The sequence below is a fragment of the Panthera tigris genome, chromosome A1 (assembly GCF_018350195.1).
Source record: "Panthera tigris isolate Pti1 chromosome A1, P.tigris_Pti1_mat1.1, whole genome shotgun sequence".
NCBI classification, from domain to species: Eukaryota; Metazoa; Chordata; class Mammalia; order Carnivora; family Felidae; genus Panthera; species Panthera tigris.
In genome coordinates this window covers 18,683,305-18,711,104 of record NC_056660.1, presented here as the reverse complement: position 1 = coordinate 18,711,104, position 27,800 = coordinate 18,683,305, and the positions used below count along the sequence as shown (strand labels likewise).

Below are 27,800 nucleotides of genomic sequence, written 5' to 3'. Positions count from 1 at the left end.
AAATGTGGCTAATTAAGCCTAACTGCTATGATCTTTTCTCTGTATGAGATGTTCTAGGCCAACATACTTAATATCTAGCAGTCAGTGTGCAGTCAGACGTGGCTGTACATGAATTTTCGTATACAAGTCTGTGTGGACATATGTTTTCTCTCAGGTAAATATCTAGGAGTCAAATGGTTGTATGCGAAGTGTATTTTCTAATTTTTAAAGTCACGGCCAAACTATTTTTCAAAGAGGTTGTGCCATTTTACATTCCCACCAACAGTGACTGGTGGAAATGCAGTTCATTCTTGCAAAGTGTCTTACATGTCCAAAGCAAATAAGATGATTAAAATGTGATATGATGGTGGTTATAAGCTAACATGATATTAACTTACTTAGAGGGTTGGTTGTGAGGATTAAATGAACTAATGTAGAAAAAGCATTAGCACAGAGTAAGTGCTCCGTATCCGTTAGTAGTATGGTTATTATGTTAATTTCATTTCTTTGGTCTTTATTAGTTGTATATTGGTGACTTATCTTGACAGACTAAAAGGTAAACAGGCTGGACTTTAAATATCAAAGTCACATGTCTTATAAAAAATATTCACATTCATGGAAACATCCTTAAACAAAATACATATTTTTTTTTCCTTTCCAGTAGAGGGGGCAGTGAGACTTCAGGGCTTGCTTGCCTAGCAGTGTAGTAAAACAGAAGCCAAGGCTTGCAATTGTGGTTGCTGCAGGCTTTTTATGTCATTTTTGAACAGTTTGAGCTCTCAGAGAATGACCTTCCATTATATACTGTTTATGTATATCCCTCAGGACCTGAAATGTTTCACCAATTTGGAGATGATTATAACATTTTTGTAAAAATAAAGATATATACGCATTGACTTGTGATTATTTGAAATGTTTTTATTATACAGAGACAGCACCTTCACTTTGGGATGTGGAATTTGCTAAGCAGTTAGCTGAGGTAAACGAACAGCCCCTTCAGAATGGTTTTGAAGAGATGATCCAGTGGACCAAAGAGGGGAAACTGTGGGAGTTTCCGATTAACAACGAAGCAGGTAAATCTTAATTTCAGAGTTTTATACAATTCAGTGATGGAGATTAAATCTGGCAGGTGTTCAGTCATAGAGTCTGGATACTTACATGAATTTCAGAACTTTGTATAAATTTCTTCGTGGTGTCTGAAAAGAAATTTCACAGTGTTTTTAAAAGGAACGTTAGAGGGGCACCTGGCTGGCTCAGTTAATGGAGCATGCAACTCTTGATCTCAGGGTTGTGAGTTCAAGACCCATGTTGGGTGTAGAGTTTACTTAAAAAATAAAATCTTTAGAAAATAAAATAAAAGGAATGTTAGAACTTCCCTGAATTCTAGATGTTTGATAAGGAAACTAAAGAAGTAAAGTTGTATGGCAGAAATGCATCATGAATTGCTTTGTGACATGAAAGTGTTGACTGCAAATGATGACAGTTCTCTGGTTGCTCAGCCAGGATTATCTGGAAAATCTCATACATTTAATCCTGGGAATGACATCATATTTCAATTTTAGAGAACATTACAACTCTTACAAAGCCTTAACTGGTTATCTTCTACTCATAAAACCATTGCATTAATGAGGTGCAAGGTTCTTGTACTTGAAAACCACTCAAAGCAAAAATGTTGGAAGGCTTCGAAATTTCTTGGAACTCTGGCAGCATACCTAGATGCTTTGGTGCTATTACCTACTTTCCTGGAGATTATTCTGGAGATGACGCCTCTTCCTCACTCAAAAGGAAAACAGTATTACTGTGCTACTTATGTTTTGTGGTATTTTTTATATTATCAGCTAAACGTTTTAGATGTATTTTCAATTAGAAGAGGTTCGTTTACTTTTATGGTACAATTAGGTAGGAGTTGCAAACACCTCAGTAAATCTTGGGAAAGTATAGTCCATATTTTAACCTTTGTAGTATTATACGGTCACCTTAATATTTTATTTTTTGATGACGTTTGATTTGTTTGGATTAATAAATGGAACAGAAACTTAAATATCAGAAATATTTTGTCTTCTATCTTGATGAAGTGTTACTTTGTTTAGGAAAACTTTTTAGAGACTTAACAATTCTTTAGCAAATTCGTAATATTTTGTGTATTTGTGTGGTATATGCAGTAATAAAGGATGCTGTGTTTCATCTGTTACATAACATGTATATTTGCCAAAGTATTATGCTTTCCATACTCTGGTAGGTGTCAGGAAAAAAAAACCCAAGGACTTTTCAGTTGTACAAACCAGAGTACAGATCTGAACTCTCCCATTGCTTAGCCATTTGCCTTTGAGGAAACTAACCTTGAGCCTTAGTTTCCTCATCTGTAAAATTAAAGATACCTCACTGGAAGAGTATAAGAAATAAAACAAAGTTATTGGTTTGCTCAGCACAGTTCTTGGCATATAAGACATGTGAATAATGGTTAATTCATTTCCCCTCCTGTATGGACATAGGATTTTAAAAGGAGTAAAAAGCTGGGGCCTGGGTGGCTCAGTTGGTTAAGAAACCACCTGCAGCTCAGATCACGATCTCACGGTTCATGAGTTCGAGCTCCACGTCAGGCTCTGTGCTGACAGCTCAGAGCCTGGATCTGCTTCAGATTCTGTGTCTCCCTCTCTCTCTTCCCCTCCCCCACTTGTGCTCTTTTTCTCTCAAAAATAAACATTAAAAAAATTCAGAGAGGGGCGCCTGCATGGCTCAGTCAGTTGAGTGTCCAATTTTGGCTCAGGTCATGATCTCGCGGTTTGTGGGTTCAGACCCTGCGTCAGGCTCCATGCTGACAGCCTGGAGCCTGCTTCAGATTCTGTGTCTGCCTCTCTCTCTGCCCCTCCCCTGCTTGCGCTCTCTCTCTCTTGCGCGCTCTCTCTCTCTCTCTCTCAAAAATAAATACACATTAAAAATTTTTTTTTAATTTTAGAGAAAAAAATTAACAGAATACAGTATGTAATATTAAGGGAAGATTTCATTATTTGATGAAATTTGGATGTTCCAAGTCCTCACAGTTAAAAACATGGTTTTAAAACCCAATATTGAGGTAGAATAAATGTGACTTTATTTAGGAGAGACAGTGGTTAAGGGTTCCAGTTTTGAGTGAGTTGTATGCTTGACCTCTCTAAGCCTCACTTCTCCTGTCTATGAAATGATGGGAACAATAATAGGACTTATTTTATGGGATTCTTCTGAGAAACAAGTGAGGTTATTATACAAGTAAAGGATCATCAACCTCATCATTCCCTGTTCCTACAACAACAATATTGTGAGAGGATTTTACTGTAAGGATTTTAAATCTTAAACTATTAGTGAGGATATGTATTTTCTAGGAACCACCAAGTAGGGTATTAGGAAAGTATGGGTTGGTATACATTGTCATCAATAAAACACTTAAGATCATCAAAATCTTGAATGTCCATACTCCACAGGAACTTATCTTAAATTTGACCTGATTTTTAAGAGAGTTTATTTTTTACAAAAGGAAAAAAAACACGTAGTTTGGTTAGGTTGGGGAGATAAATGTGACAAGTTTCCATACACATGGTACATATTATTGATGCTTCAGGGTGGGAAAGGGAGGTATCTCATTTCCAGCTCCTTAAGCCAATTGTTATCTGAATGAAAAACAGGAAAGGAACTGTGGAAACTTTCTCACTTTGATCACTTCCCTCAATATACACTTAGGAACTTCAGAATACTTTAAGAGACTGGCATTAGAATTTGGAGCCTCAGCAGTTCAATAAGATTCTTCTAGATTCTTATTTTTAAATTTTAAGATGAATAAAACGTCATGCTGTCTCTACTAACAGTTAGCTTTATGAAGATTTACTTTGATGCTTTTGGGGAAAGGGGTTTTATTTCTAAGGGCAGGCCATGCCGGTTTCTGAACGTAATACTGAAAATGACAAAATGACGTGTCCTGTGTTTATAACTTCGCTTCCCAGTGTTGTGTTTTTCATTTATGTAAAAAAATTGCAGTTTGTTGTTTTGCCGTGTAAAACACATAAATTATTTTCTGATTTGAAGTATCTTTTTTCAGTTTTTTTGTTTTGTTTTTTGTTTTGTTTTTTTTTAAGAACTGGTTTGTCCCTTCTGTTTTGCTTTGCCAGCATAGAGATTTGCAAGAGCAGTTAGGTGGCATTATTACCACTTAGATTTTGTAGTAGTGATTTTATATTGGATTGATAATAAAAACATTTTTATTTTAGCTTTGACTTTGACTTTAAACTTAATCATATTTTTACCAGTACCCAGTTAACAGTCTTGCTCTTGAATGTTCTTTAGCCATAGATATGCCACCAAATTGTGTTCCGAAATGTATCAAGTTTTTGCTGCATAATGTGCCACCCCAAAACTTAATAAAACAACAACTAAGTTTGGAACCGCTCATGAATTTTGGGGTTTTCTGGATGGTTTTGGCAGCTTCGCTGAGGGTGGGTCCTTCTAGAGTGGCTGGTCTCACGTGTCTGGCTGTTGGTGCTGGCTGTTGTCAGGGAAGATGGAGATACCTGGGTTACATGTCACTCACCATCTCACAGACCAGCTTGGGCTTCTTCACATGGCCGCGGTAGAGTTCCTAACAGTAAGGAAGAGCAAGGATTGATGTGTAAGTGTTTTTCAAGCCTTTGTTTGCACTGTGTTTAGTAATACCCCATTGACAAAGCAGGTCACTTGGCCAACCCTGAATTCACCGGTTTGAGAGACAGGCTGCACCTATTTATGGGAAGAATGGCAAAGCCACACTGTAAAGGGCATGAATAGAAACATAGGGGTGATATGTGGCCATTTGTTAATCTACCACCTTGATTTTTTTTTATTTACTTTTGTTTTGCTTTTTTTTTTTTTTTTTTTTAATTTTTTTAGTTTATTTCTTTTTGAGAGAGACAGAGTGCAGGCAGGAGAGGAACAGAGAGAGAGGGAGACACAGAATCTGAAGAAAGCTCCAGGCTCTGAGCTGTCAGCACAGAGCCTGATGCGGGGCTCGAACTCATGAACTGTGAGATCATGGCCTGAGCCAAAGTCGGATGCTTAACTGACTGAACCACGCAGGCGCCCCTTTTATTTACATTTGTTTTGATAAAAATAATGTATAGATCTTTAAATGTCCAAATAAATTTTTTAAAAATCTCTCAGTAAATATAAACTAACTCCAAGTGTGATTAGAAAGCATTTTTTTATTTTTTTAATGTTCACTATTTTTGAGAGAGAGTGACAGACAGACAGACAGAGTGCAAGCAGGGGAAGGGCAGAGAGAGAGGGAGACACAGAATCCGAAGCAGGCTCCAGGCTCTGAGCTGTCAGCACAGCGCCTGAGGTGGGGCTCAAACTCATGGACCGCGAGATCATGACCTGAGCCCATGTCGACGCTTAACTTACTGAGCCACCCAGGTGCCCCACAAAGCATTTTTCAAGCCTCCTATTTTGAGATCATTGTAGATTTACATGCCACTGAAGAAATAATAAATATCCTGGACAGCCTCTACCCATTTTCTCCCAATAGTTACTTCCTACATAACCAGACTACATATAACATTACAGCCAGGCCATTGGCATTGATAGTTCTTCAACCATGTTCAGATGTCACCAGTTTTACAAGTAGTCCTTTGTGTGTACATATTTAGTTCTGTACAATTTTATCACATGTAGAGTCATGTGACCACCACCCCAGTCAAGCTCCGACTCAAGGAGCTCTTTGTATACATACACCTTTTATGACCACACCCGTTTGCCACCCACTGCCTTCCCTCCTTTGTCCTGGATCTCTGACAATCATTAAAACGCTTCTACATTTCCTATTATTTTCCCAGTTCAGGAAATATATACAGGGGCACCTGGGTGGCTCAGTCAGTTAAGCATCTAACTCTTGATTTCAGCTCAGGTCATGATCTCTCGGTTCCTGAGATTGAGCCCCACGTCATTAGCTTGGAGCCTACTTGGGGTTCTCTCTCTGCCCCTCCCCTGTGTGCTTGCACGAGCACTCTCTTTCTCTCTCTTCTCTCCAAATAAATAAATAGACTTAAAAATATATACAAATAGAATCATATATAATGTGTAACCTTTGGGGATTGGCTTTTTTTCAACTCCGCCTGATTAATTCTCTGGAGATGTATCCAAGCTGTTGCATGTATCAGTACGTTTGTGGGTTTGTTTGTTTTAATTGAATATGCCATATAGTTTAGCCATTCACCTGATAAAAGACACCTGGGTTGTTACCAGTTTGAGGCTATTGTGAATAAAGGTACTATAAATACTCGTGGACAGAGTTTTGTATGAATACAGATTTCCATTTCCCTAGGGTAAATACTTAGGTGTGACATTGTTGGGTCATATGGTAGTTGCATGTTCACTTTTTAAAGAAACTTCTAAACTGATTTCTAGAGTAGCTGTGCCATTTTATATTCCTTCCAGCAATGTGCGAACAGTCTTTGCTTCTCATTCTCACCAGCAGTTGGTGTCGTCACTTGTTGTCTTTAGATTTATTTACCTTCTGATGAATGTGTGTTAATAGCTCATTATGGTTTTAATCTGCATTTCGTTCATCGCTGCAGAGGTTGACCGTGTTTTGTATGTGTGTGTTTGCCATCTGTTTATTTTCTTCAGTGACATGTCTGTTTCTGTTTTTTGCCCATTTTCTAATTGGGGTGTCTGGTTTTCTTACTTTTGAGTTTTAAGAGGTTTTTTTATATATACATTCCAGATACTAGCCCTTTCTTGAATATTCGGTTTGCAAATATTTTTTCCCCTGTCTATAGTTGTCGTTTCATCCTCTTAACAGGGTCTTTGACAGAGGAAAATTTTTAATTTTGATGGGGTCTGGTTTTTCCTCTTACGGATGGTGCTTTTGGTGTCAGGTTCTTTGCCAGCCCTTGAACCAGAAGATTTTCCCCTATGTTTTCTTCTGTTCTTTTTTTACGATTTTATTTTTGAGGCACCTGGGTGGCTCAGTCAGTTAAGCGTCCAACTTTGGCTCAGGTCATGATCTCGTGGTTCATGAGTTCAAGCCCTGTGTGGAGCCTGCTTGGGATTCTGTATCTCCCTCTCTCTCTGCCCCTCCCCCGCTCATGTTCTGTGTGTCTCTCTCTCTGAAAAATAAACATTAAAAAAAAAAAAAAAGATTTTATTTTTAAGTAATCTCTACACCCGACATAAGGCTCGAATGCACAGCCCCGAGATCAAGAGTCTCCTGCTCCACCGACTGATCCAGGCACCCATCCCCTATTTTTTTTCTATATGATGTATAGTTTTAGATTTAAATTCGTGATCCATTTGGGGTTCATTTGTATGAAGTGTGAGGTTTAGGTTGAGGTTCTTTCTGTGTGTCTGTCAATAGATATCCAGTTGCTCTGGCACCGTTTGTTGAAACGGCTACCCTTTCATCATTGAATTGGTTTTGTGCCTTTGTTTAAAAAACTGGGCCTAATTGTGTGGGTCTGTTCTTACTCAGCCAGGGCTGCCATAACAAAATACCATGGATGGCTCGCTTAAACAACAGATTGATTTTTTCATAGTTCTGGAGGTTGGAAGTCCAAGATCAAGGTACCAGCAGGTTTTGTTTCTCCGGGCCCTCTCGGTTTGCAGATACTTTCCTCCTTGTATCTTCGCGTGATTTTTTTTTCTCTCTGTGCATTCTTGGTGTCTCTTCCTCTTCTTATAAGGACACCAGTGCTATTGGATCAGAGCTCCACTGTTACAACTTCGTCTAACCTTAATTACCTCTTTAAAGGTCCTATCTCTAAATATAGTCATTGGGAATTAGGACCTCAACCTGTTGATTTTGGGGGGACACCGTTCAGTCCATAACAGGGTCTATTTCTGGCCCTCACTTCTGTTCCATCAATCTGTGTGTCTGTCCCTCTGCCAATATGATGCTTTTGATTATTATAGCTATTTCAGTAAGTCTTAGCATTATTGTTTCTATTTTATTCTTCTCTGTCAAGATTGTGCCTTTCCTTACCAATTTTAGAATAGACTTATCTGTAGCAAAACCTCACTGAGGTTTTGATAGGAAGAGCATTAAACCTATAGATAAATTTGGAGAGAATTGACATCTTAATAGGTTGAGTCTTCCAATTTACATTTAATTAGAAATGCGATTGATTTTTTGTGTTGATTTTGTATCCTGTAACCTTACTGAACTCACTAATTAGTTCTAGGAGTTTTTTTTTGTAGATTCTTTGGGATTTTCTATGTAGACAAACATGTCATCTACAAATAGGGATGGTTTTATTTCTTCCTTTGCCATCTCTGTGCCTTTTCTTCCTCACTGCAGTGGCTAAAATTTTTAGTACTGTTTTGGGTAAGATTGGTAAGAGCTGACTTTGTTTTTGTGCTCATGAACTTAAGGGAAAAGCTGCAGTCTTTCACCATGAAGTATGATGTTAGCTGTAGATTTTTTATAGATGCTCTTTAGCAAGTTGAAATTGTTTTTCTTATTCTAACTTGGTGAAAGTTTTTATCAAAAATGGGTGTTGTGTCACATGACTTTTCTTCTTCAGCCTGTTGATATGGATGACATTGTTTTTCAAATGTTGAACCAACCCTGCATAGCTGGCATAAATCCCACTTAATCCTGGCATTTAAGTCTTTTTATACATTGTTGGATTTGTTTGCTAATTTTGTTTAAAGTTTTTGCCTCTAAGTTCATGAGAGATAATGGCTCGTAGTTCTCTCTCTTTTTATTTGTTTTGTTGTTGTGTCTTTGTCTGGTTTTGGTAACCAGGTAATACTGGCTTTATACAATGAGTTTGGAGGGGTCTAGTTTCTGGAAAAGATTGTGTAAAACTGATGTTAGTTTTTCTTTCGGTGTTTAATAAGATTCTCAAGTGAAGCTATCTGGGCTTAGGGATTTCTTTTTTGAGACCTTTTAAACTACAAATTTCTTGAATAGTTATAAGTATTCAGGTTATATATTTTGGTTTGAACTTTGGTAGTTTAATCGATTTTTAAGTTGTCCATTTTTTTCTTCCCCAGGTTGTTGAATTTTTAGTATATAATTGTTTGTGGTATTCTTTTATTATGCTGTGAATGATTTCATGATTTGTAGTGATAATCCCCTCTTCATTTCTATTTCATTCCTCTCCTTTTTTCTTTATCAGACTTAATAGAGACTTATGAATTTTACTGGTTTTCTTTAAAGAACTAAGTATTGGGGGGCACTTGGGTGGATTAAGACACCGACTTGGTTAAGCATCTGCCTTTTGATTTCGTCTCGAGTCGTGTTCTCATGGTTCCTGAAATCGAGCCCCACGTCTGGCTCTGCGCTGACAGTGAGGAGCCTGCTTGGGATTCTCTTTCTGCCTCTCTCTCTGCCCCTTCACCACTTGCACTCTCTCTGTTGCTCTCAAAAATAAAGATTTTTTAAAAAAGAACTAAGTATTTGTTTCACTGATTTTTCTCTATTTTCCTGTTTTCAGTTTTATCGATTTTAAATGTTTACTTCCTTCCTTTGCTTGCTTTGGGACTATTTTGCTCTTTTGGTAGGTTCTTGAGGTGGAACTTAGACTATTGATTTGAGTGGGCCACCTGGCTCAAGTCATGGTCTCACGGTTTATGAGTTTGAACCCTCTGTCGGGCTCTGTGCTGACAGCTCAGAGCCTAGAGCCTGCTTCGATTTCTGTGTCTCCCTCTTTCTCTGCCCCTCCCTCACTCACACTCTGTCTCTCCCCAAAAAATAAATAAACGTTAAAAAAAAAAGATGATTTGGGGGCGCCTGGGTGGCTCAGTCGGTTGGGCGTCTGACTTCGGCTCAGGTCACGATCTCACGGTCCGTGAGTTCGAGCCCTGAGTTGGGCTCTGTGCTGGCAGCTCAGAGCCTGGAGCCTGTTTCGGATTCTGTGTCTCCCTCTCTCTCTGGCCTTCCCCCATTCATGCTCTGTCTCTCTCTATCTCAAAAATGAATAAACATGAAAAAAAAATTAAAAAAAAAAGATGATTGATTTGAGACTTTTCCTCTTATGTAAGTGCATTTAGTGCTGTGTGTTTCCTTTTTTAGGACTGCTTTAGCTGTGTCCCACAAATTGTGATGTGTTGTATGTTCATTTTCATTCAGAGTTTTTTTTTTTTAATTATCTTTGAGATTTCTTCTATGACCTATGAATTCTTTTTAAGTATATTTAAGTTTTAACTGTTTGCTATTGTCTTCCTCTTACCGATTTCTGGTTTGATTCCATTATGATCAGAGAATCTACTATGTATTACTCCAGTTATTTTCATTTGTGACCTAGGATGTGGTCTAGCTAGGTGAATGTTCCATGAATGCTTGAACAGAATTTGTCCTCTGAAATGGTTTGGTGGAGTGTTGTATAGATGTCAGTTTGATACCGTTTGTTGATGTTGTTCACTTCTTCTCTGTCATGGCTAATTTTCTATTGTGCAGTTCTCAGAATTGCTGACGGTGGCCTTTTGAAATGCCCAACTATCACTGTGGGTTTTTCTATTTCTCTTTCATTTCTATCATTTTTTTCTTTCACATATTTAGAAACTCTGTTGTTTGGTGCATACATAATTCAGAGCACTGTATCTTCTTGGTGGATTGACCCATTTGTTATGTAATGTTTTTATTTCTCCCCAGTAATTTTCTTTGCTCTGAAGCCTATTTTATGTGATAATCATATAACCACTCATGCTTTCTTTTCTTTTTAAACATTAATGTTAACAGGATATATTTTTCTTCATCCTTTTACTTTCAACCTACCTATGTTGTATTTGAAGTGAGCTTCTTATAGAAAGCATACAGTTGCATGTATGTTTTTATATCCACTCTGCCAATCTCTGTCTTTTGATTGGTGTATTTAGACCATTACATTTGAAGTGATTATTGATTGGGGTGCTTGGCTGGCTTAGTTGGTAGAGTGTATGACTCTTGATCTGGGGGTTGTGAGTTCAAGCCCCACTTATTATAAATCTTAAAAATAAAATCTTTTTAAAAAAAAAGTAATTATTGATTTGTTAGGACTTAAGTCTCTCATTTTATTAGTTGTCTTCTGTTCATTTTCTCCCTTTCTCATTCCTCTTTTTTTTAGCTTCCTGTGGGCTGCTTGAACATGTTTTAGGATTCTATCTTGTTTTGTTTATGTAAAATTTTTTTAGTTTAATTATATGGTTTTCTTAGTAGTTGCTTTAGGTATTAAAATACTCACTAGCAGCAACTGCTGCTACCCTTTAAACATGTATTATATGCTAAGCCTTATAAAAGAGTTTTATAAGCTTTGTGTCTATGTAATCTTTACGGAAACCCCTTGAGGAAGGTTCTGTTTTAATCCTCATTTTATACCTGAAAACTGATGTTCAGAGAACTTTACTTAATTTGCACAATCACACAGTTGTTAAATTGGTGGGAAAACCCAGGTCTTACTACAGAGTTCATGCCTTTAACTGTAAACCCATTAATCTTAATTTTATGAGAGAGGTTTTACATGAAAATTGTAATGTATTTTTATCTCATTTCCTAGGTTTTGATGATGATGGTTCAGAATTTCATGAACATGTATTTCTGGATAAATATCTGGAAGATTTTCCAAAACAAGGACCAATTCGCCACTTCATGGAGCTGGTGACCTGTGGCCTTTCCAAAAATCCATATCTGAGTGTTAAACAGAAGGTTGAACATATAGAGTGGTTTAGAAATTATTTTAATGAAAAACAAGACATTCTAAAAGAAAGTGGCATACAGTTCAATTGAAGACCATGGAAATTTTTGTTTCAAGCTGGAGATAGATACTATAACTAAATTAAATAATTTTACTAGAAGTTTTCCTATATTATGTTAATTATTACATCTGATTTGAATGGTATAAATGTTAAATTGCTTAAAAGTATATATAGTAACTGAAGAATATTCTTGCATGAAGAAAAGTCAACATTCACAGAATCAACTAGTAATTCTTAACAAGAAGAATATCTTAGAATTAGTAATAAGTTTAAGGCTGCTTTCTCCAACGTTTTTCTTTTCAGTGACCATACTTCTTTGAAATATAATTATTAACCACATATCTGATGATGTCAGGATGCTGTAACAGTTGAGATGATTTATAGACAGGTTTATATGCTGTGAATATGTATATCTACATACACATATGTTTTATATATTTGAATATATATACATATATATTTTTATATATTTCACCATAAATTAATGACCCTTGTGTAAGTCTGGGTCACCAGCGAGAAGCAACCTTGTAAAAATAAACAGCTTATTCTAACCCCCTCTAGCCCTTTAGGTCTTCATGCCAAAGTTAGAACTGTTTATTTTTCTATTATGGTGCTTAGCAGTGTGACTCAGTTTCATACAACTCAAAGGATTGAAGATTCTAAAAGACTCAAAACAAGAATTTAGTTTACAGCAGCCCCAGCCTAGTAGTGTTTCAGGCCCCCGGCAAATGAAAATCCTGTGAAGGAACCCATCATAAACTCGGGATTCAAATTATAAAACATATAAGGAAACAAAGCAGCGTGATTGCACACAAGCAGAAACAGATAACAAAAGCAGACTTTGTAAAGCCTTTAAATATTCATACTATGAACTATATATAAGAAAGTATAGAGCAAGAGACGAAAGTGATTGGATTTTGGAAAAAAAATTTAGTGAAGAAGTGTAACAACAGATTAGATACTGGAAAATAGATCTCAAGAAATCCATATGTAGTAGAGAGAAGAAAAGAGAAAAGTACGAAAGCAAGGTAAAGATTGGTATAAGAAGGCAACATTTGTTAGGCACCTGGCTGGCTCAGTCAGTAAGTAGAGCATGCGACTCTTGATCTCAGTTCAAGGCTCATGTTGGGCATGGAGCCTACTTTTAAAAAAGTAAAAAAAAGTAGTATTTGTGCAATCAGATTTCCAGAAGGGGGAAAAAAAAGGAGAAATGGGTCAGAATTCGTCTTTGGATAGTTCATGGATGCAAAATTTTTACGATTTATGAGCGACATCAGTTCACAGTGGAGTGTGGAGAGAACCTGAGATTTGCTTCTAGCAAATAGACTATGGTAAAGGTGACTCCCTTCGTTGGGTTATGTTCTGTGGCAAAAGCGAAAGAATTAGTCACTCTTGTGATTATAGTACATTACGTAAGACTCCTTGTTAGCCAACTGGGTGAGAATTCTACTGGCTTTGAAGAAGCTGCCATATCATGAAAAGGCCTATGCATGGGCCACATGGCGGGGAACTGCAGGGCCACCAGGAGCTGGGAGCAACCTCCCGCTGACAGCCTGCCACGAAATGGGGATATCCGTTCTACAGCCTCCAATAACAACTCTGCCAACAACCGTGGAACAGGACCCTAAGCTCTGCAAAGGCACACAGCCTAGCTGACGCCTGGCTTGCAGCCTTGTGAAACTTTGAAGGGAGACCCAGCTGAGTGACCCACAGAAACTGGGAGATAATGTGCGTGTTGTAAGCCACTAAGTTTGACATTATTTGTCATACACCAGTGGAAAATTGATACAGAAGAGGAGAAACGAAATTGTCAGTATGATTCTCTGGAAAAAAAGAATCTATAAATTACAAGAACTAATAGAACTTAGCAAGTTTGCAGCTGTGTTTCTACATGCCAGCAACAGATAAAATGTGATTTAGAAGATACTGTTTATAGTAGCATCAAAAGTGTAAATGAATAAAATCTTAGATATGTAGGATCTTTGTGAAGCAATCTTCTTAAAACTTTAATGAAACACGGGCCCCTGGGTGGCTCAGTCGGTTAAGCGTCGGACTTTAGCTCAAGTCATCAATCATCCTTGCGATTCAGGAGTTTGAGCCCCGCATCAGGCTCTGCACTGCTTGGGATTCTGTCTCCTTCTCTCTCTCTGTCCCTTCCCCACTTGTGCACGCGCTCTCTCTCTCAAAATAAATAAACTTAAAAAAAAAAAAACTTTAATGAAACATAGTACGTAATAAATAGGAAAAAAAGAGCACCTGACTGGCTCAGTCTGTTGAGCATGCGACCCCTGATCTCAGGGTTGTGAGTTCGACCCCCACGATGGGAAGTAATCAGTCTCCAAGGAAAAGATTCATAAATTTGTTTAAAAAATTTTTTAACTTTCTTTATTTTGAAAGAGAGAGCAGGGGAGGGGCAGAGAGGGAGAATATCAAGCAGGCTTCACGCTGTCAGCACAGAGCCTGACACAGGGCTCAAATCTGTGAAACTGTGAGATCATGACTTGAGTTGAAATCAAAAGTCGGACGCTCAACCAACTGAGCCACCCAGGCGGCCCCCGACTGTTAACATTTAGAACTTTTAGGGGCGCCTGGGTGGCTCAGTCAGTTGGGCGTCTGACTTCAGCTCAGGTCATTATCTTGCAGTCTGTGAGTTCAAGCCCCATGTCGGGCTCTGTGCTGACAGCTCAGAGCCTGGAGCGTGCTTCAGATTGTGTCTCTATCTCTCTCTGCCCCTCCCCTACTCTCACTGTGTCTCTCTCTCAAAAATAAAATAAAAACATTTAAAAAATTAAAAAAAAACACTTCTAACTAAAAAAGGCAGTGCCACGAGTGAAAAGACAAGCATCAAACAAAGATAAGTACCTTACATATAGTCACGAAATAATTTGTATATAGAATATGCAGAGAGCTCCTAAAAATCAAATAGAAGGAAACAAATCAACCAAAAGAATATGGCCAAAAGACAAAGATAGGCTTTTCATAGAAGAAAAAATATAAATAGCTAACAAATACATGAAAGAATACTCAGGGAAATGCAAATTAAAACCATATCGTGATAACATTTGTGTACTCTTTAGATGGGTGAGAAATTAAAAGGCAATGTCATTTATACACTGCTGGAGGGGGTGTAAATTGGCAACCACTTTTGGAATTATATACATATATAACAATTCTACACATAGCAATTGTATATATACATTATATACATAATATAAATATATACAATTGTGTGTATATAAATTTATTTTACATGTATAATTATATAACCTTATGAACAATCAATTTCTCCTGGAGTACACACCCAAAGAAACCCTTGTAGATATGTGCTGAGAGGCATGTACATATTGTTCACAGTAGGGGCACCTAGTTGGCTGAGTTGATAGAGCATACAACTCTTAATCTCGGGACTGTGAGTTCAAGCCCCACGTTGGGTGTGGAGCTTACTTTAAAAATGTGAAAAAAAAACAACTGTTCAAAGTAATAAAAAACAGTGGAGAAAATGCCCGTCGCCTAGAGAACTGATAAATTATAGCTTATTTATGCAACGTAACACTATGCCGAAATGAAAATTACTAACATAGAGCTATACACATCAACATGGATGATTTCAGAAACTATGTTGAGTGAAAAATAAGTTACAGAGGAATGCATATAATACAGGTCCAAGTACATAAAATTCAAAAGCCAAATTTTGAATATATTGCCTGACACCATAACTTGGATTTAAAAAGCATGGGAATTGTGAGCACAACACCGTATTTCAGGGAGGCAGGAGAGATGGCCATGTGCTTGAGGAGGGACACACAGGGAGCTTCAATAATACTAACAATCTAGTCAGCTGGATGATAGGTTCACAGGTGGTCATCTTACTGTGCCTTATTTTTATATTATATTACAAATATTCTTTTGTATGTAACATTTCATAATATTTTAAGGAATGAACGGAAATGGCAGAGCTTAGCCAATAGTAGCGAAAGGTGATACAGATGATAAGTCCGCAGCTGAGACTGACGTTAAACACATCCTTTATTTGGCCATTTACTGACTTGATTTTAAAGAATGTATTTATTATCCTTAGATTCTTGGTTCTAAAGAATGTATTGTCCTTAGATTCTTGCCTTGTTACCATTCTTAAAACTGATCCAAAATTTCTTTGAGTAATCAACTTTAAATTATGCAAATAAAGACAACAAAATCCTCTTAATCCTAAAGTTGCTTTTAAAATCCATGCATTTATACATGTATGCAAATCGACTATTAAATTAGGAAGATTTCATTCTAAGTAACAGAGTCATAGGGGCTAAAGCAGACCTGCTTTCCAGAATATATTAATTCAAGGACTAAGCAATTTCTGCAAAGTGAATAATTTACTGTGTCTCTGAATATCTCCTTGAACTAGAATATCGGTGATGGTGGCAGAGAAGGGGAAGTAGCTTGTCCTGTATTAGGAAAAGCAAACAGCTGTTGGAGTACGCTTGTAATTTAGAGCCTCTTAAAACCCTGTTCACTGCACAAGAAAGAAAGGACTAACGTTTTCTGAGATTTCAGTAGTATTTTTATGGAGAATGAAATACGGGTGCTCCTGTTGAACATAGTACACTTGGTCATGGTCTCTGGCACGGTACCCCTAAAAGGGAGCATTTCATATATCTGAGAGTGGTTTACCTGTACTAATTTTAATCATAACAAATTTAATGTTCCTGTCTTGCTTTTAAATGGAAGGCAACAGGGAATCCTGGGTGGCTCAGTTGGTTAAACAACCGACTCTTGATTTTGGCTCAGATCATGATCTCACGGTTTGTGAGTTTGCCCGCCCCCCCCACCCCCCCACCCCCGCCTTGGGCTCTGCACTGCTTGAGATTCTCCCTCTTTCTCTTCCCCTCCCCCACTTGCACACATGCGCTCTGTCTCAAAAATAAATATTTAGGGGTACCTGGGTGGCTCAGTCGTACTTCAGCCCAGGTCATGTATCTCACGGTTCCTGAGTTTAAGCCCCGCGTCCGGCTCTGTGCTGACAGCTCGGAGCCTGGAGCCTGCTTTGGATTCTGTGTCTCCCTCTCTCTCTGCACCTCCCCAGCTCATGCTTGCATTCTGTCTCTGTCAAAAATAAATAAACTTAAAAAAAAAATAAAAAATAAATAAATACTTAAAAATGTAATAAAAATACAGGAGGCATTTTTTAAAAATAGGTGTCAAGCGACAGCTGGTCTAAAATAGTTAGCTTTGTATGCTGTATTTACTGAACAGTTCAGAGAGCAAAGAAGCAAACAAATGCACTGATGATTCCTTTGCTCGCCAGCTCCTGAATTGTTGACAATTCTGCAGTGCCCATCCTGTACTTTTCTCTCGTTTCTTTGGTTTTCTTCTCTGCTTTGGAGTCAGAAGCTTCAGTTCAGATCCCCGCTTTGTCAGTAGGCGCTGTGATCCTGAGAACACGGCTTAATCTCTCAGCCTGTTTCCTCCCTTGTGAACGAGGTTTCTAATTCCCATCTTGCTGGACTTGCAGGTGTTAGAATCGAAAGAGGCGACGTCCACCACAGTGACCGGCATCCTATGTACTTCAAAGATAATGTCCGTCTCCTTTTTCTGTCCTCCTCCCCAGGGCCCTGATGTCAGGAAGGACATTTAGTGCGCCATTCGCTATCCACCATTTGCTTGGGACTGGCAGCTTGCTCCTTTACGGTATCTCATCTGCTACCATTAACCATCCATCAGTGGAACGGAATACTTCATTTTATTTATGATGTATTGTCCTCACATCCTCCAAGATCCATAAACATCGTCATCACTGTGTAGTAGACTCCTGCCTTCGCAGGTGGAAATGGGGACAGGCGGATGTTGGGATAGAAGGGCCTCCTCTCTGGTGGCTCGGGGCTCAGTTCTCTACCTGACAGCTCCAGGCTCACTCCTGGTGAGAAGGAGCCCTGTTCCGTCCAAATGGGCAGATCCTTAATGAATGTCTTCTTCCTGTGGTCTGTCTCAACATCGCTTTGGGCATCCCAGGGATGTAGAATAAAAGTAGATCTGCCCGTAGCAGCAAATGAGAATGGTTAACACTTGAGCGCTGTGTTTATAGCGTATGAAGTGTCTTTACGGCTATCACTCATCCATCGTTTAGCATTGGCGAGCTCTGCCATATGCCAGGCCTCTGCTAGACACCAGAATGTAAATACACCGGGGAGGCTCTCCCTGGCCTTGAAGTGTCACCTTAGAAGTCACTTCCCAAGAAAGCCTTCTCTCCCCGCTTCCTGTCTAGACAACGCAGCACTCTGTTGACTTCCTTTACAGTATTCCCGATCCTGGTCTTAAGGGTAAATAGAGATTGTGTCAGCACAGTTGCCTGTGCCCAAGACCTAGCATATTGCTAGCTCCCAAATAGGTGCTTAATGAAGCCACTTGGTTGAGGAGAAGAATGGACAATGGCACAAAAGAGAGAAAGATTCCATTGCTGCACAGCGTGATGGATGCCCTGGCCAAGAAAGGGGTTGGGGATATAAAAGACAAGCATTTAACCAGACTGCATGTCTGCTGAAATGTGTAACTTCCTGGAGGAAGAGAGCTGTGTCAGGCCAGCACTGTCTGTGGGTGGCTGGGTAGATCGGCCCAAATCTGTGGTGCAGAATTCAGAGGGCCATCTACCCGCAAGTGGAGGAAAGCTGCATTCTCCAAAATCAGCCTTATTCCTAGTAAAAGTAATACTGCAGTCTCCATATGCCATACTTTTTATAGTGTATCTCATGAATGGTTTAGAACTCGGAGAGGGAAGAAAACACACTATTACTCCCTCCCCTACTTTTTTCATGAAGTATCCACTCCTTATGTATCCTTTTTCTGCTCTTATCACTTAAAAAAATAGATCACACTGACATCATATTTGAAGAATATGCTTTTTCTCTTTTGGAAAAGAAAACAAAAGGGGTAGATGGCTGGGGTGCCTGGGTGGCTCAGTCGGTTGAGTGTCCGACTTTGGCTCAGGTCATGATCTTGCAGTTTGTGAGTTCGAGCCCCACATCAAGCTCTGTGCTGACAGCTCAAAGCCTGGAGCCTGGGGGCGCCTGGGTGGCTCCGTTCGTTGAGTGTCCAACTTCAGCTCAGGTCATGATCTCATGGTTCGTGAGTTCAAGCCCCGCATCGGGCTCTGTGCTGACAGCTCGGAGCCTGGAGCCTGCTTCAGATTCTGTGTCTCTCTCTCTCTCTGTCCCTCCTTCTCTCGCACTCTGTCTCTCTCCCTCTCTCTCTCAAAAATAAACATCAAAAAAAAAAAAAAAAAACCAGCCTGGAGCCTGCTTCGGATTCTGTCTCTCTCTCTCTCTCTCTCTCTCTCTCTCTCTGTCCCTCCTTCTCTCGCACTCTGTCTCCCTCTCTCTCTCAAAAATAAATAAACATTAAAAAAAAAACAAAAAAAACAAAGCCTGGAGCCTGCTTCAGATTCTGTGTCTCCCTCTCTCTCCCTCTCTGCCCTTTCCCTGCTAGTGCTCTGTCTCTCTCTCAAGAATAAATAAACATTAAAAAAAATTTTTAAAAGTGGGGCGTAGATGACTTAACATTGTCTACGCAGAAATCCCAGTCTTTGTGGTTGCCACAAAATGAGTAAATGGCCCAAAATAAAATAAAAATTCTTTCCTAATTCTCTTCCCGGGATTCTGTGTATCGGTGTGATAAAACATAACAGGTGTGAAAATAAAGATATAAAATGCTGCAGAATGTAGGAGTGCCTGGGTGGCTCAGTTGAGCGTCTGACTTCGACTCAGGTCATGATCTCACGGTTTGTGAGTTCAAGCCCCACATCAGGCTCTCTGCTGTCAGTGCAGAGCCCGCTTCGGGTCCTCTGTCTCCCTCTCTCTCTGCCTCTCCCCAGCTTGCACGCTTTCTCTCAAAAATAAAAATTAAAGGGGCGCCTGGGTGGCTCAGTCAGTTGAGTGTCCAACTTCGGCTCAGGTCATGATCTCACAGTTTGTGAGTTCGAGCCCCGCATGGGGCTCTGTGCTGACAGCTCAGAGCTTAGAGCCTGCTTCTGCTTCTGTGTCTCCCTCTCTCTCTGCCCCTAACCCACTCGCATTCTGTCTCTGTCTCTCTCAAAAATAAATAAACATTAAAAAAAAAAAAGATCTGTGTAAAAAAAATAATTAAAAATTTAAAAAATACTTCAATAAATGCTGTCGAATGTAAAATACAATAAAATGACAATAGCCAAAAGGTGGAAACAATCCAAATGTCTGTGAACAGATCAACACAATGTGACATATATGTCCAATAGAATAGAATTCAGCCCTAAGAAGAGCTGAGTGGACGAACCTTGAGGGTATTATGCTAAGTAAAGTAAGCCAGATACAAACGGTCACATCCTGTAGGTTTCCGCTTACGTGATATACCTAAAATAGTGAAGTTTATAGAGACAGAAGGTAGCATCGTGGTTGTCAGGGGCTGCAGCAGGGAGGGAGTGGAGAGTTATTATTTAATGGGTACAGAGTTTGTTTGGGAAGACGAAAAAAAATTCTGGCTAACGGTGATAGTAAGTTGTGGATGTACTTAATAGCACTGAGCTAGGCACTTAAAATGGCTAAGGGGTAGATCTTACTACAATAAAAATTGTATGATAAAGTGCAGACCATGAGCATCATAAAGATACTCCAGGGGCACCTGGCTGGCTCAGCGGGTAGAGCCCAGAGCCTGCTTCGGGTCTTCTGTCTCCCTCTCTCTCTGTGCCTCCCCAGTTCGTGCTTACTCTCTCTCTGTAAAATAAATAAATCAATCTTTAAAAAAGTAAAAGCAATAAAATAAAAACAATAAAATAGGATGCATAAAATGAAATCCAATTATAAAAAGATACTCCAAACATTTGAAGGAGGAATGCTCCGTTCTCAAGCCACAGAGGACCACATAACATCCCAGGAAAAGAGCACATGTTAGCTAAAGGTGCAGGAAAGGGGAAGGGGTATGGTCTGGTGACTGAGGTCAGTAGAGGGGATTGCTCTGTTCATACGAGTCTCTGGGTAATTACCATCCTCATTATCATGGTTAGTGTCCCGGCTACCGTCGTAAGAGAAGGGTCCTTCTCAACCAACTGGCCTGGTGCGATGTCCCTCACCTATATTATCTCACTGAATTTTTGGAACATCTTCGGAGGTAGGTATCACTCCCATTTGCAGGAATTTAATAACGTTTCCAAGGTTGCCAATAAATGATGCAGTCAGGATTGAAATCTTAGATAGCAACTCCAAAACGCAAGTATTTTTTCCAGTACCCCTTAGGAGTAGATTCTAGGAACAATTACATGGATAATCTGGAGTAAAGGGAATAGGAATTTCTTCATTAGGGTTTAGTGAGATGTACCAATGGGATGACGGCAAACATAGGAACTTTGGAATGGTAGTTAATGTTTAGACGAAAAATCATTAAAGAGTTTAAAGAGTGGACATAACAGTGCAATCAAAGAGTTCCTGGAGGCTAATTGGTAGGGCTCTTTGGGACAGACTGAGGGGGGGAAATATTAAAGCCAGAAAGCTCAGTGGAACAAATGCCACAGTGGCCACAATGAAAAAAGAATTTTAAAAATGGGCTGGTAAGTGAGAAACAGCAAGTGGAAAGGGAAGTAACTTTTCCAGTGTCGTTACGGGCACACGCAAAACTGTTCTTCTAGACTAGTCGCTTTGTGATAATCCAGAGACCGGTGACTTAGGCCACTGGTTTTTCTGACTGGGAGTCTGTCTCTATCCCCTACACCGTCACCAGCAGGGATCAGGGAACGAAGAGAAAAGAAAGGAGCTGGTGTGCCATACTTCTGACTGCTGATAACGCTTACATAGGAAGGGAGTCTGCAATGTCCGAAAATGAACTTTCTGATTTGAATGGGTCGAATTTCACCATGTGAAAGCAGCTCATTGCTATTCATTACTGTGTCACATCAAGAGATTTCAATGAGATTAAGATCTTTCAAAAAGAGCTCTTTATTAAACTTTCTGAGCTATTACAGATTAAGGCTCTGATTACCTCCGCCACATAAATAGATTTTGGTTAATGTGTTGACATACTGAGCCACAATCTGGCATTTATATTTTGGCAAGTGACTTCTAGGCCAAAGTTTGTTAGCCTCACTCGAAGGGGAAGGCCAAGCCAAGTCGGGAATTACGAAGAACAAAGCACGGATTCTCAAGTTGAGAAAGACAAATATCTTCTTCTAATTCTCCCACTGGATAAGTGTGGGAAATTGAGGCCCAGAGGGAGTAACTTGCCAGTGATTTTGCTGTTCATTTATGGCAGAGCGGAAACAAGAGCCTCAGATCCCAGATCAAGGACGGGTCCGCTCTGTCATACATTAGTTCAAGTTGGTAAGAATTATTTTCTGAATGAACAACAGGGACTCAATAAACTCAGAAGATGACAGAAGAGGGGTGCCTGGGTGGCTCAGTCGGTTAAAGCTTCTGACTCTTAGGGCGCCTGGGTGGCTCAGTGGCTAAGCGGCCAACTTCAGCTCGGGTCATGATCCTGGTTCATGAGTTCCAGCCCCATGTTGGGCTCTGTGCTGACAGCTCAGAGCCTGAAGCCTGCTTCGGTTTTGGTGTCTCCCACTCTCTGCCCCTCCCCTCCTCACACTCTGTCTCTCAAAAATAAATAAACATCAAAAAAAAAATTTTTTTTTAATTTTTTAAAAAAGCCTCTGACTCTTGATTTCCGCTCAGGTCATGATCTCACGGTTTGTGGATTCGAGCCCCGCGTCCGGTTCCACGCTGACAGTGCGGAGCCTGCTTGGGATTTTCTCTCTCCCTCTCTCTTTGCCCCTTCCCTGTGCGTGCGCTCTCTCTCTGTCTCAAAATAAATAAACTTTGAAAAAAAAGAAAAAATTAAAAATAAAATTTAAAAAGACATTTCAGCATTTTTTGAAAGCACATAGTTTAGATAAAGAGCATTCCAGTACTAGGGGAAATTCTGAATAAGATTCAAATCCTCTGCATAGCCATGATCAGGAGGATGTGGCATTTTTTTTTAATAAGATTTTTTTGATGTTTATTTTAAAAAAAAATTTTTAACTTTTATTTATTTTTGAGACAGAGAGAGACAGAGCATGAATGGGGGAGGGTCAGAGAGAGGGAGACACAGAATCCGAAACAGGCTCCAGGCTCTGAGCTGTCAGCACAGAGCCCAAGGCGGGGCTCGAACTCACGGACCGCGAGATCATGACCTGAGCCGAAGTCGGCCGCTCAACTGACTGAGCCACCCAGGCGCCCCGATGTTTATTTATTTTTGAGAGAGAGAGCATCCGATGAGAGAGTGGGGAGGGGCTGAGAGAGAAGGAGAGAATCTCAAGCAGACTCCATGCTGTCAGTGCAGAGCCAGATGGAAGGCTCGAACTCATGAATCGTGAGATCATGACCTGAGCCAAAATCAAGAGTCAGACGCTGAACCAACTGAACCAACCCAGGTGCCCCAGGAGCATGTGTTTTTTTAATGTGCACTATGAAAAGTACTCTTCAGATGAGGCTTATTCTTATTTGTAACTAATATTTTTATTTTTATTTTTTTCTAAAATAATTTTAGACCAACAGTAAAGTTGCTAAAGTAATATAGAGTTTACATAGATCTTCATCCAGCTTCCTCCCAATGTCAAAATTTTATATAACCATAATTCACGATCAAAATCAGAAAATGGACATGGCTCAATACTATCAATTAAGCGACAGACTGTCTTTGAGTTTCACCATTGCCCCCCGTGATGTCCTTTTCGTGTTCCAGCCTAGAACCCAAGATCCCGTGTTGCATTTAGTTCCTGCGTCTTCTTAGTCTCCTCCAATCCGTGCTGGTTTCTCAGTCTTTGCTTGTCTTTCATGGACTCTTTTGAGGAGTACTTGTCAGCCATTTTTAGAATATCCTTCAATTTGAGTTTGTCCAATGTTTTTCTCATGGTTGGAGTGAGGTTACAGGCTCGGAGGAAGAACATACCAGAGGTGAAGTACTCTTCTCGTTACTTCATATTAGGGGTACACGATGTCAACATGACTTACTACTAGTGAAGTTTGATCACTTGGTTAAGGTGGGATCTGACCAGTTTGCCAACTGTAACCTTACGATTTTTCTCTTTGTCATGATAACTATCTTGGAGAGGTGCTTTGAGACTGCTAACATCCTATCTCCGCAAACTCTTGCCAGTTGATTGTAACAGCCATCTGAGGTCTAGCCTGAAGCAAGATGGTCTAATGGGGATTCTGTATTTTCCTCATTCCTTCTACATTTAGTAGTTACAGTTCTTCTGAGAGATGAGTTGGCCTTCTCTCTCACGTTTATGTATTCAATTATTTACATCAGGATGGACCTAGGGATATTTGTTTTCTTTTATGGCTTATAATCTAACACTACTATTTTTTACTTCTTATTTTTTTAGTAAAAGGCAAAAGATTTATTTGATGTGAAGAGAAACCAAAGTATTAACACCATTATTATTTATATGTTTCTCAAGTTGTTCTTCCTTTAGCCTTTGGAAGCTTTCTCGGGTTGGCTCTTGTGTCCTTCTGACGTGTTCCCATCCTTTTAAAGTATTTCCTTGTTGTCTGGTACCGTAAGATGCTCCAGGCTCATCCTGTCCCTGCCCTAGCCCAGAATCAATCATTTCTTTCAGAAACCCTGGTTTCTCTTACGGGAGAATAAAATTTAGAACCCAAGATGTGCACACCGGGTGGATGTTCTTTGATGATCGTACAGCTTACATATCAGAAAATTTACCAATTACAGGATCTTGCAGTCTCTTCAGTAATAATTCCGAAGCAGAGTGGCCAGATATATATGAGTTAGCTTTAATGTGGTTTAAAATGTTCTGCTTGCTCCAAGAGGTGCTTTGGGCATGAATGCCATTTGTATCAAAGTTGGGAAAGTGCTTTTCCTTCCTAACATGCTCCTTTTCTTTCTTTCTTCTTTCTTTCTTTCTTTCTTTCTTTCTTTCTTTCTTTCTTTCTTTCTTTCTTTTGAAAAAGAGAGAGAGAGAGAGAGAGTGCAAGTGGGGGGGAGGGGCAGAGGGAGAGAGAGAGAGAGAGAGAGAGAAGAGAGAGAGAATCCCAAGCAGGCTCCACACTGTCAGCACAGAGCCCAACTCAGAGCTCAATCCCCCAACCCCCAGATCGTGAGCTGAGCCGAAATCAGGAGTCAGAGGCTCAACTGACTGAGCCACCCAGGTGCCCCATCTCCTTTATTCTTTTTTTTTAAAGTATATTTATTTATTTTGGGAGAGAGAGAGAGAAAATGCAAGTGGGGCAGGGGCAGAGAGACAGGAAAGAGCAAGAATCCCAAAAAGGCTCTGAACCAGTGCAAAACCTGATGTGGGACTCAAACCCACAAACTGTGAGATCATGACCTGAGTCAAAGACACTTAACCTACTGAGCCACCCTGGCACCCCCATCTCCTTTATTCTTTAGTAGAAAGATTAATTTTCTTCTCCTCTCAGTAGCATAGCCTTCTATCTATAATGACAAAGTAATCACATCTTACATTTTATTTATTTATTTACTTACTTATGTATTGAGAAAGAGAGAGAGAGAGAACAAATGGGGGTGGGGCAGAGAGAGAGAGGGAGAGACAGAATCTGAAGCAGGCTCCAAGCTGCCAGCACAGAGGCCAATGCAGGGCTTGAACTCACGAACCATGAGATCATGACCAGAGCCAAAATCAAGGGTTGGACATGTAATCAACTGGGCCAGCCAAGTGCCCCACATCTTACATTTTAAATCAGAGAATGGTAAAATGTTCAATCTCATCAATAATCAAAGATATGCAAAGTTAGCAATGTGGTTATTGCCATATTACGAAAATATTAACAAATATTGAAAAGATTGGTAATATCCAGTATTGTTAAGAGTGTGAGAAAGCAGGTCCTCTATGGCACCTTCCTGAGAACAACTGGTAGTGTTGATTGAAGTGTGAAACGTACATTTGTCTTAGCCATTTCACGTCTAGAAATGGATCTATCAGAGATGTTAGTACAAGTATAAAAACACATGGTGTGTGTGTGTGTGTGTGTGTGTGTGTGTGTGTGTGTATCTGCATTGCTGGGATTGATGAAAAACTGGAGAGACCACTTCAAATGTCATCAAGGGAGGGCTGGTTCTGGGCGCCTGGCTGGTTCAGTCAGTGGAGCATGGGACTCTTGATCTTGGGGTTGTGAATTCAAGCCCCCATGTTGAGTATAGAGATTACTTTAAAAAGACCTTTTAAAAACAAAAGAGGGCTGGTTAAATACTTTGCACTTACTGTACTGTGCAGCTGGGGAGAGTTGTGGAAGACTTCCTAGAAGCCTGTTTAAGTTGTGAACTAAAAAAATTAATAGGGTACACCTGACTGGCTCCGTTGGTAGAGTGTGTGAGTCTTGACTTCAGGGTTGTAAGTTCAGGCCTCATGTTGGGTGTAGAGATTACTTACAAATATCATCTTAAAAAAAAAAGAAGAACTAGGAATAGACCTTGTGAAGTGTACGTGTGTGTATGTGTTGGCAGTGAGGAGAGGACATTCAAGAAGAAGCTGTAAAACATAGGGTAGGAAAGAAGGTTTTTTTCCAAGACACAAAGATTGAGATGGAGTGATAGGGGAGTGGCTTAAGAAGGGGCTGCAGGGGTGCCTGGGTGGCTCAGTCAGTTAGGCGCCCGACTGTGGCTCAGGTCATGATCTCACAGCTTGTGAGTTCGAGCCCCGCGTCGGGCTCTGTGCTGACAGCTCGGAGCTCGGAGCCTGGAGCCTGCTTCGGATTCTGTGTCTCCCTCTCTCTCTCTGCCCCTCCCCCACTCTGCCCCTCCCCCACTGGTACTCTGTCTCTCTCTAAAATAAACACTAAAACAAGAAAAAAAAAAAAAGAGTAGGCTGCTTAACCGACTGAGCCACCCAGGCACCCCGCCTTGCAGCTCTTTTCTTCTTCATGTTTAGCACAGACTGGTGTTGAATAAACAGCTATTGAATTAAATACATTTGACCTTTAAACAACACGGGTTTGAACTGCAGGGTCCACTTCTACGTGGAATTTTTCAATAAATGTAGTACACTTTAGTAAATGTATTTTCTCCTCCTTATGAGTGTCTTTTCCTTTCGTCTTTTTTTTTTCTTTTTTTGGTAAGCTTTCTGACCAACGTGAAGCTTGAGCTCACAACCCTGAGGTCAAGTGTCCCCTGCTCCACTCAGTGGGCCAGCCAGGTGCCTCCCCCTTTTTCCTTCCTTATGATTTTCTTAATCACATTTTCCTTTCTCTAGCTTAATTTATTGTAAGAACATGTACTATATAGATAACATACAAAATATGTGTTAATCAACTGTTTACGTTATCAGTGAGGCTTCGGTCAGCAGTAGGCAATTAGTATGTTTTTAAAAAATATTTCTAGTGTTTATTTATTCATTTTGAGAGAGACAGACAGAGCCGGGGAGGGGCAGAGAGAGGGAGAGAGAGAGAACCCCAAGCAGGGTCCGTGCTGTCGGCACAGAGCTCGATGTAGGGCTCGAACTCACACACCGTAAGATCGTGACCTGAGCTGAAATCAAGAGTCTGACACTTAACCCACCCAGGTGCCCCTAAGCTTGAGGAAGTCAAAAGTTATATGTGGATTTTCATATACATATACCGGGTTGGTGCCCCTAACCCCCAAGTTGTTCAAGGCTCAGCTATATTCAACTGTCTATCGTTGGAATGTAGGGTCTCAACCTGAGGTCAGGGTCTTTTTAAGAGAGGAGGTGTGTCTGCGAAAGAGTTCAGGGTGGGGGAGTGTCTGTGAACTTAGAGAGGAAAACATATCCTTATTTCCACTTACCTCTAACAGAAAATTAGCATTTCCTTCATTTATTAATGTGTACATCCCAACACAGTCTGTTTTTTAAAAAAATTTTTAGTGTTTTATTCATTTTCTGAGAGAGAAAGAGAGAAAGAGCAGAGGAGGGGCAGAGAGAGAGAGAGAGAGAGAGAGGGAGACACAGAATCCGAAGCAGGCTCCACGGCCCGGAGCCTGATGTGGGGCTCGAACTCAGGAACCACGAGATCATGACCTGAGCTGTAGTCAGACGTTTAACTGACTGAGCAAGCCAGGCGCCCCCCAACACAGTCTTAATAGCAGTACTATGACTTTGTCACCCACAGAAGTCACAGCTATTTTCATATCCCATTAGAATGTTGTTGCAGATATCT

At 40.0% G+C, this 27,800-nt stretch overlaps 1 protein-coding gene across 1 annotated transcript in view; it reads left to right on the top strand.

The window, feature by feature from the left end:
- Positions 1-12,796, top strand: part of MRPS31 (mitochondrial ribosomal protein S31) — a 32,958-nt gene extending 20,162 nt beyond the window's left edge. Inside the window, exons 6-7 of the mRNA XM_007097691.3 lie at positions 909-1,052; positions 11,460-12,796. Coding sequence (XP_007097753.1) covers positions 909-1,052; positions 11,460-11,689 — 374 coding nt within the window. The 3' untranslated portion in view covers positions 11,690-12,796. The remainder of the gene's footprint in view (positions 1-908; positions 1,053-11,459) is intronic.
- Positions 12,797-27,800: the final 15,004 nt, after the last annotated feature.